This window comes from Mytilus trossulus, chromosome 1, assembly GCF_036588685.1.
Source record: "Mytilus trossulus isolate FHL-02 chromosome 1, PNRI_Mtr1.1.1.hap1, whole genome shotgun sequence".
Taxonomy (NCBI): Eukaryota; Metazoa; Mollusca; class Bivalvia; order Mytilida; family Mytilidae; genus Mytilus; species Mytilus trossulus.
In genome coordinates, this window is record NC_086373.1 from 87,450,845 (window position 1) to 87,461,080 (window position 10,236).

General features: G+C 30.1%; 1 protein-coding gene across 6 annotated transcripts; it reads right to left on the reverse strand.

Annotated features, from left to right (window-relative positions):
* Nucleotides 1-474: 474 nt before the first annotated feature.
* LOC134688256 (uncharacterized) lies at nucleotides 475-9,805 on the reverse strand. Of its 6 annotated transcripts, XM_063548782.1 has the most exons (11): nucleotides 9,694-9,805; nucleotides 6,308-6,824; nucleotides 5,578-5,630; nucleotides 5,290-5,418; nucleotides 4,537-4,600; nucleotides 4,054-4,135; nucleotides 3,898-3,958; nucleotides 3,245-3,312; nucleotides 1,940-2,680; nucleotides 1,481-1,590; nucleotides 475-983 (listed from the first exon to the last, which is right to left on the reverse strand). In XM_063548782.1, exons 9-11 carry the CDS (start codon nucleotides 2,476-2,478, stop codon nucleotides 517-519), a joined length of 1,116 nt encoding a protein of 371 aa, XP_063404852.1. In that variant the 5' UTR covers nucleotides 2,479-2,680; nucleotides 3,245-3,312; nucleotides 3,898-3,958; nucleotides 4,054-4,135; nucleotides 4,537-4,600; nucleotides 5,290-5,418; nucleotides 5,578-5,630; nucleotides 6,308-6,824; nucleotides 9,694-9,805; the 3' UTR covers nucleotides 475-516. The 6 variants fall into 6 exon arrangements, with proteins under 6 accessions (XP_063404852.1, XP_063404841.1, XP_063404889.1 ...); XM_063548771.1 differs by lacking the exon at nucleotides 3,898-3,958; XM_063548819.1 differs by lacking the exons at nucleotides 475-983; nucleotides 1,481-1,590 and having other exon boundaries at nucleotides 2,405-2,680.
* Nucleotides 9,806-10,236: the final 431 nt, after the last annotated feature.

Below are 10,236 nucleotides of genomic sequence, written 5' to 3' on the forward strand. Positions count from 1 at the left end.
CTATAATAGAAGTGAGAGATTTTACTATCTATAAAACCAGGAAAAATCAACCATTTTCTATAAACAAAAATGCCTGTACCAAGTCAGAAATATGACAGTTGTCATCCATTCGTTTGATGTGTTTGAGCTTTTGATTTTGCCGTTTAATAAGTGACTTTCCGTTTAAAATTTCACTCGGAATTCCGTATTTTAAACATTTCATTTTTGACTGCTTTATCCAAATTTTTGACAATTTTCCCTATTATGGCTGTTATAAAGTTATAAACTTAAATATAACATTAAGTATGTCCATTTTGACATAACGCTGAAATTGCTACCGTGTGGGTGATATAATTTTTGTATATTTGTTAAATTATATTCTTTACAAATGTTGTTCGTACATAGAATGTATTTTTGTGTAAGTAAAGTAGTCATATATCTGACTTTTTCTATGGAATATCTTTCTTGGGGTTTTATGAAAACGAAGAGTTTATATATAATATATTTATTAAATAATTCATGTCTTAAAAACTATTGTTAGCCAGTATTCAATTGTTTACTAAATATAGCTTTCAAAGCATTGCAATAATATGAACTGATTTCAAGTTTATTGTGTTCACTTTCTTCTAGTGTTTTGTAAAACTTCAGTGGATGGATTGGAATGAATTCCAAGGGTGAATGTCCTATATTTTCCATAAAAACAGGTATTAGCTTGCACATTTTCATATCGAAACGAAGTGACAAATGAAGTAACGTTCGCACTATGTATCTTAATACATTTGCACGTTCATAAAATCTAGTGATTAGCACAAATATGTTTTTATATTTTAATAGCGGTTTAATGTCAAATACATTTCTTCCGGGAAGAAATATCGCTTCCTGTGTTTCGCCTGTAAGTCCAATCACTGTTGTCTTCAAATGATTTAGATATCTTTCTGCCAGTGCTCCATCTTCCTTTTGATCTGAATGAAGGATCGCCACGTCCGCAGTACTCATTCTTTTATCTGAAAGAATGAAAATACTTGACAACGAATCCCATAGCACCAACCTTATTTTCCCAATGAAAGTTTCAACTTCATGTTCTTATACCGGTATATCTGCTTTCTAAAACCTACTCATTCAATTGTCAGATATATTTTTGTCTAAATTGGCAGGTAATATTCGGTACTTGACATTGGAAGAAAACGATTGCTCAAATCATTTAATAAATAAATGTTTTTTTTACAATATCTTGACAACAAGATATATTAAAAATACGATTTGTTCACTAAATAAATAATTTAGCACATAGCATGTAAATTTTTTAGAAAATAAGTTCAACAACACTCAAAGGAGATGAGGTATGTTCCTATGAGTTTGAATGTCTTTTTAATGTCCTTTGTCTGCTTTTTGAATCTTTCAAAAGAAAAATTAGCAGTTGAAATAAATGAATAGAATTGCATGAAATATTTAACTTAAACAAACAAAAAAGATATTTATACATATTTATCTCATTACATACTTAGACTATAAGGATCCGCATATTCGTCGACTGGTGCGTCTTCTCTAAGTTCAACACCTAATGCTTGGTAACAAGTGCATTCTTTTTTTTCTGTTTTCTTTTTCTTTTTACTAATTATATAAGAAGAATTTATACATCTAAATATAGCAGTTAAATAACTTATTATAGCAAAGAAAAGAAACCATAAGGTGCAATAGTTATTCAACAAAAAATTTCAAAATTAATTCTGCAACTTTGGAAATATCCAATTTTGGTGTTTTACATGCTCAACTATTCACTTAATATATTTAGGCATTTGCATTATTTTCTATAACTTCTATGATGTTTTTCTTGACTTAAAGCTTACAAATCATTGGTTTTGTTCATTTCTACTGCAACTTAAACGTGTGGTTTTTGTTGTTGTCTTGGTAATGCATTTGCCCTGATATTTTAAGGTACGTTTTCCTTTTTACGACTTACATGTTTTCCTTTGAATCTCTGTGAAATGTATCCAATCTTTCATCTTTTGATTTTGGCAGTTGTTTCTCTACCCAGTCCCTCAAATCAAGTCCAGGTCTTGGATTAGAAAAAAAGAACTGGTGTTTTGTTTCATTGACAATATGTTTAATTTCATTTGACAAACTTCTAAGAACAAGTTTGTTATCAGTAACATTCAATGCATCGTCGACTTCCCTTATACATTTTGAACATCTTTTCATCTTGTGTGGTATTACAGACTGACTTTGATCAACTCCAACAGTCGATTCTAATTTAGACGGCTTTTCTTTTGAAGGATATGCACTGCATATTTTTCCGTCTTTCTTAGTGGCAGCATCGTCCTTATGTTTCTTTCCAGGCCTATTTCTAGTTGAACACATTTCCCAAGACACATTTATCTTTGCATCTCCATTTTTTGTAGCAATGTGTGTTTTTTTTTCGTTAATATTTTTGTAATCGTTTTTTGATTGTAGTTCTGTGATTAACGAATGTGCACATCGATGAGGTAAATGAGGATTCATTGACCCGGATAAGATGGACTCCTCAGTGACGTTTATAACTGTTGATACTGTTTCCTGCGCAAGTTCCGGTCTCCGGCAACGAGGTTTCACACGTTTATGTTGATGTACAATGCTTTCTTCTCTACAGATTTTAGTCGCATGCGGAATCGATATTATCTCGTTAGATTGATCATCAGCAGAGTCAGATGGCTGTTTTTGTAACCTGAATAAAAATTTATAGATCACGAGGATGATTAAACAAAATCATTGAGGATCTTAAAATTGACAGACCAAGCTTTTTTTTTTAATATTTACACAATCACTATTTAAATTTCTGATACAGTCTTATTAACAAAACATTATAAGTTACTATAACAATAAAAAGAAACATTTGAATATGTTAACAGCATGCTCGTCGACCAGATGCAGTATATTATTGGGACTCCCAACTTTGAGAATGTGTTCCAAAGACATCACGTGTTACCTAACAAATATCATTGATTTATCATGTAATTTTTACACAACTAGCTAACATTTTGAATGAATTTACTTAGTTTTAATTTTGCATGGAGTGATGTATAGCAAGAGATGCTTTTCCTGTCAACGCACCGGGTCTGGCTCTTTTTTTATGTAGTTCCTTAATTTTCGTTTCTTACTATGGCTTTTCTTGTCCTTATCGATTAAGAAGATATGAACATCGGTAAACTACTGTCCCCTAAATTTAAAAAAAATATCTTCACTTATTTTTATGATTCCAGGAATCTTCTTCTCATAATAATCTAGGTACCTGCATTGAGATTGTTCTTCTACTGTGTCTGTGTAAGACTCTGTTGTGTCTGTAGATTGGCATACAATCTGGAAATGAAATTCAAACACATAAACTTGTGTAGTGTGAATCTTAATTAGTTTTTTTAGGGAAAAGACATTTCATCAATTTAAATCAAAAGATAAATAAATGCAAAACCGGCACCCATTTGCAATACCACCTAAGGTTCTTTGATACCCCAAATGCGGAATAATCAATCATTATAGACTAAAATAGTAACCGTTATTGCTTTGAAGCATATTGAAGCAATTTGTGAAGAAACATAAAACTTTGTATGCAAAGTGCAAACAATTAAAATTACAACTGGAAATTTGCCCACTTTACATAACTGTATATATAGCATCTTTGAAAGACCCACCGAATCACTACCTAAGATTGGTTCTTATTACACAGTTATATACCGTATTCCAATTTATGCGAGCAAACGAAAGAAAACCACATGTCGGCAGCTGAGGTCTGTTTTATTAAAGATAAATTACCTACATGTCTTTTCTAGTTTTAGGGTGCTGTTATTTCATTGATGTTTACACTTAATTTACTTTTATTTGTTTATGAAAACAAAGAATGTTAAAAAAAATAATAAATTACCAAATCTTACTAATTTTAAAACTCACTGTGTATCTTTTATCTTTTACACACTCTGCAATGTCCCTGTAAACCGTATATTATTCTTTTCTACAATAACAATTATTTCAATTGCATGGTATCATACAAGCAGAACAAAAAACCCTAAATAACTAACTTAATTTAAATTCAGATGAAAAGAATACCTGATTTTTAAAAGTTGAGTTGTCTTCATTCAGTGTCTGTTGTATTATTTGGTTCCTTTGCAAGTTTGAACAGCAGGTAGATCTGTAATATGAGTCAGTATACTTTGAAAATAGATATTGATACATATTTGGACCATAAGATTTACGTTTTAGGTTAAAATATTAAGTTATGTATACTTCACGTTCTCCTGTGTGTAATTTCGCCTATTGCCTTTTGCTACATTTAAATGGCAAAATCAAAAGCTCAAACACTCCAAACGAATAGATAACAACTGTCATATATTTTTAAATTATTCACTGGGAAACTACTACTTTTTGTACAATGATTGCATTGGTTCTAAAAGTGTGTTTAAGTTAGACGACAATTGAAAACGTATATAAAGGTACACCATTATGGATGCGAATTATTTTTAAATGAGTAACCCTTCTGTTGTCTTTATAATTTAAAAAACCTATAACTTTAATCTGTATTTTTATATCTACCTAATTTTTGTTTCCAAATATGATAATAATTGGTGTCCTCTGGAGGCTCTAGCGTTTTACCGACCTAATAAAAATATAATATGTCATTTACAAAACTTTTATAAGTTGGTGACGATTAAAAGCTTGACATAACATATATTATATAAATTTCTGTTTTATTCTAAAGACAATACGTAACAGCCGATTATTTTAAGCTGTTTTTGTCGTTTTAATTATGTCTAATTGGCATACGTTTCTCATCTCTCTTAATTACATTTCTACTAACAGTTTTTCTGTGGTTGATAGGGAATGGAAATTCACCACTTTTTCTGCAAAAGTAATGTCTTTTATTGTAAAAGCATGGTTTGTTATAGAGTGGTGACTGTTTTGATATGTAGGTGGCATTCGGCTGTCATCTGCCCTTTGAGTTGTTTTCTCTTTGGTATAGTCCTCATTTCTTTTTTTTAATTTAATGATATATAATAACATTACGTTCGATAGTTTCAGACTGTATTGTGAGAGGATCGTAGTCTCCTCAAGTTAATTTTAAGTGGCAGTCCAGATTTCTTGTCCTTCATCCATCACTGTGTACTTTGTTTTACTGTTGTCATGTTTTCACTAATAAAGTTATGACCAGGCATTGTTCGGGAGGAAACTAATGATCAATTGAATATTCGTGAATATGAAGAGAAAGGAAAACCACATTATAAAGTCCATATGACGAATGCTGGCATTTTAACACATGAAAGTATATTTAAAATCAATAAAACTTACACGGGTCAGCATTTTCTTCAGCTCATTCAGTTTGACATACTCTTTTTTATTTTTTATTTCTAATTCTTGTATATCTAATTTAGTAGTCATGGTTATCTGGTTAATTTGTGAATTTGTGATTCCTTCTCCCTGTGATTTGATAAACAAAAAAGTAGAATTAAATCATAAATCATAAAATGTCTTAAACTCAACCGAGGCAAAAAAGATCGTGTTTTCATATTTCTATGTTATTTTAATACAAAACCATACTCAATGAAGATTGATACAACTTTAAATAAAATGTCTTACATTCCTTTGTAGTTCATTCAGTTGTTTCTGTATTTCACCAATGCTTGCTTGACCTGTAAAAGTTATTTTAAGAATAATATGTATTATGCATTTCTTTGTAATCAAAACAGGTACTGCTATACAAATGCTCATAGTTCTTTCTTCTTTGAGTTATCATCTAACTTTGATCTTAGCATTTCATGGAAAGGTGTGTTGCATGCATTCGAAATTGTGTTACTAATGACAGTATATATATATATATAGAATAATAGGTAGTTTCGTTTTTCATATCATGTGGAATATCTAGACGAGCCCGTTAGGGCGAGTTAAGATATTCCACATGATATAGTCAGTATCAAAAACGAAACTACCTATTATTCTGTTTATCGTTAATTATGACGTCACACAATGTATTGCCTAATATTTTCTGTGAAACAGCCAGTACGCTGATACTCGAATATATTAGGCAGTAAGATCAAAGGGAAAATATACGAATTACCGATAAATTCTGTTATATGAAAATCCCATAAATCCGAAAAAATGAAATATGTAATATATAGTGATATTAAAATGATTTCTTCATACTACGGAATAACTGAATTTATTACTGGTCGTAGTTGTAGATTGTTTCGTCTATGCTAGACACGAAGACATTGGATGAATATCGCGGCTAAGGAGACACAAAAAATGCAAAAAACAAATGTTGATATTAATTCATTGAGTATATTTAGTAGTGTTAATTGATCCTTACCTGAAAACACGACAAAACCTTTGTCGCGTATGTCACAAAACCTTTGACCTAAACATCCTGGTCTTCTAAGATGATTATCAATACTATCGGCTACATCACAGCATTGTTTAAAATAAGAGTCAAACTCATCCCTTGTGATATTCGTATTTGGTAAATGAGATAATTTGTTTCTAATTCGACACAGAGTGTCTAAATGTGAATTAATGGTTGTTTCTCCAAACAAATATTTCAAAATCTTTATTAAAAGACTTAAATCGAATTGTTGATAACCTTTCTGTGGACTTTCGAATATATAAATTTCTTCAATCTTGCTGAAAAATGTTCTTCCTCTAACAGAGGCGTACCAATCAGGAAGTTGTGTGTGATTCATGAAGGATTCTAAAAGATTTCGCAGTATCTCAGGGAATACATCTATCGTTAATTTATTAAGAATGGGTAGGTACATGTTATACTCCTCCATTGTTTTCAATATTTATATTTGTTCCTCCGAAGACTTTTAATTTGATGTGTACAAGACCTGAAAAAAAAATTGATATGATGTATATATGACCGTCTGCCCAATTCTTTTCGGTATAGTTCTTTAAGTAAAGTACGTGTTCTTTAACCAAAAACTAAACTAGTCGAACCATAAATGTTTTTAGTATGTAAAGGTGTGTTCTCAATGTTCTAAATAAATTCATCTTATATAAAAGCCTATTAGATAAGATCCAAAGTAGAAGAGCATTGTGTACCCAGAATTCTGAGAAGTTTTGCCAATTACAGCAGCAGTCTTTCTTTATAACATATCTTTGTCTGCTTTGTATACCCATAATAATACTTTTATTTGCACCTTTGAGTGGAAACCAAAAGAGGTAAACTCCAATTTTATCTTAACCTCTACGTATTTATAAACTCGCAGTTATCGAACGCATTTGAGTATCAAAATAAGCAGACATAATCTATTTGTCATTTAGATGCCTATCTAGCCTAGTCCAATATTGACATTTAAGCAACTTTATTGCAAGCATTTTCGATATAACATATTGTTTGCTACATAATTTAAAGTATCGGATAGTGTTACTTTTTACGTTCTATATAATGTTCTTACTTTTGTAGATTTATAATCAACTGAATGCTTTATATATATATATTCTAATAAAAAAAAGAAATGGGTTTCACATAAAACGTTGTGTTATTTTCACATTAGATATTAAAATGCATCATGAACAGAAAAAATCAACTTTGCATAAGATAAAATTATAATTCTTTTATTCCAATTAAATGGCCCATGAGGAGCAAATGAATGTATTTCAATGATTTTGACAATTGACAAAATAATACTTATAAACATATAAAATATGAATATAATCATTTCATTTCTTTCATCCAAAACAACATCAAGAACAGATCTATACGCATATAAGTAAAAAAAAGCTTGACATTAATATAGTTCGTTTCAATGTATGTTGGCGTTTGTTTTTGTTTTTTTTAGTTTTTTTACACTTCAGTCTTTTTGTTGTTCCTTTGTTTTCCTCTTAAAGATAATGTGTTTCTCTCGGTTTTAGTTTGTAACCCCGATTTGTTTTCTCTTAATCGATTCATGACTTTTGACCCCCGGAATACCACTGTTGCCTTTATATATTATTTTAACAAGCAAATGTACTTAATGGGTAAACATATTTGTACTATATTAATAGTATATTGAATTGAAAAAGTTATTAAAATAAATTTCAATTATTTTCAATACCTGAAGGTTGTCTTGAATTCAAAGCCATTTAAACTTCGAAATGGTAATAAATTATCCAAAATTGTATCATAGAAATCTTTTTGCAACTTCAACTTTATCCACCATAATCTTTGTGATTTATCTTAAGTGTTTTGAATACGTATCCGTCTCTATTTTTAAGAGCCGTGTACTTATTCTGATCTTGTGTAGTGTTTTTTTTTAAATTCCAGATATTATTCTGTACAAAAAAAAATGAACCATTGAAAATTAAGTCAGGAGTTTATTCGTATCTGATTAATCAGTATTTTCTGTGAAATCTCCCAAAAAATTTAGAAAACGTTTTATTTTCATTACAAAATAAACACTAGAAAACTATGTAGTAATATGTTGTACTTGTAACTTGGTATTACAAATGTATGCAGCATTTGTATTATCTAACCTATGAGCAAATTTTACCTCACATACAAAATATATAGGAAATCCTCCTCAGTCAGACATAACAGCAAAATTACTCTGTTAATTCCAAGAATATATTTTATAAATTTTGTTGTTTGTTTTTTCAGAGATGTCCTTTGGATAAGCCTTCTCTCATTAGTTATCAAAGGTATCAGGATTATTATTTAATACGCCAGACGCGCGTTTCGTCTACTTCGTCTAAAACTTAATCGTTCTTTGTATTACTTGCAACTGAACAGTTTGAAAACATTTCCGATATTTCACTGTCATACATTAAACTATGTTTAATTGTATGGTCATAACGATGCATTACAGTTGAGACTTTAGGATTTGATGATGATAGGCATTTTTGTTATCTAAACAAGTATTCATAGATTTATTGATAGTTCATCTTTAAACTGTGTATATTTACCACCAAATACAAATGCAATTCCTATTTTTTTTCTATGTACTTATAACACTTAACACTTTCAAGTAGCTGCCCGTTTGAATACAATGGACAATCAACATATTTTCCTGGTTTGTTAGAAATTAAAAAAAAAACACCTTTATCAAGGATGTTTTTGAAATACCATTTTGACCTTCTTGTGCTTCTGAGAAAATAACAATGTCATTCTGCACATTTTAGAAACTCAATTCTGTATATGACGAATCATAATAATATTTGATTTAGCTTGTAATATATTCTTTAATCGCTAAAAGTAATCTTATATTTTGAAATATAAGTACGATCATAATTTAAAGAAAACAGTATGACAAATATACTGAACTCTGGTTATGAGTATCACCTGTTAAAAAAAGACATGTCTTCCCGTGCTTTATAAAAAAAGGTTTTAGACATCAAGTGGCCAAGTCAAAAATGTTACAAACCATTCTAACTGTGTGCATTAACACAACCGGTAATCACAATATTTTGGCATGTCGAATGCATATTTTAGCCCTTTTGCATAAATAAAAGTAAGGTTTCATGTCACTAAATTCAACTTTGAAAATAACTAATTTATCATTAATCCCATCCACGCTGTAGCAGATAGGTGATGTTAATTTTTTTTAGTATTTAGCATGAAGATTACAACCAGGAAGTGCATTTGATAATGGATGAATGAATGAATTTCAAAACATTATGAAATACCCATTTATTTGTAATAAGGTTAAGTATCACAAAGAAATGATAACTTTACTTTTTAAATGTTTCTCATTAGGGCAAAAACAAAGAAATACTTACTCGATCTAGTCATTCAGCACTATGCCCAACACATTGATTAGTATATATATATAATAAACAGAATATAACGGGAAATAACCATCACAACAACAACAAGCATTGTGGGTGTAAAGACTGGTTGCTTTACACATATATTTTTTTCGATAGATGGAGGAACAAGTAAAGGACAGCCATTGGTTTTTTTTTACACGAGTTCGAGTCTGAAAGTTTAGAATCTTCTAAGTTTCCTTGTTTAGCATATAATTGTGTACGGTAAAGTAGGTAGAAAGTTATGAGGTTCATAATAACTTAAAATTGCACTTTATTGTAGAAAAAAACTTGAACATATGGATTGTTTGGTAATGCAAACAAAAATGGAAGACAACATAACCGATCCGCTGAAAATATTAAAATTAAATAGAAACAGTCAAGGTCTATTTATAGTCATGTGGTGTCGTATCATATCAGACTGACTCATTTACTGACATTTTCGGCGAATTTAAATGAATTCTATTTTTAGTAGTATTCTTAAAGCAAATAAAAACATTTCAAGCAGATATGATT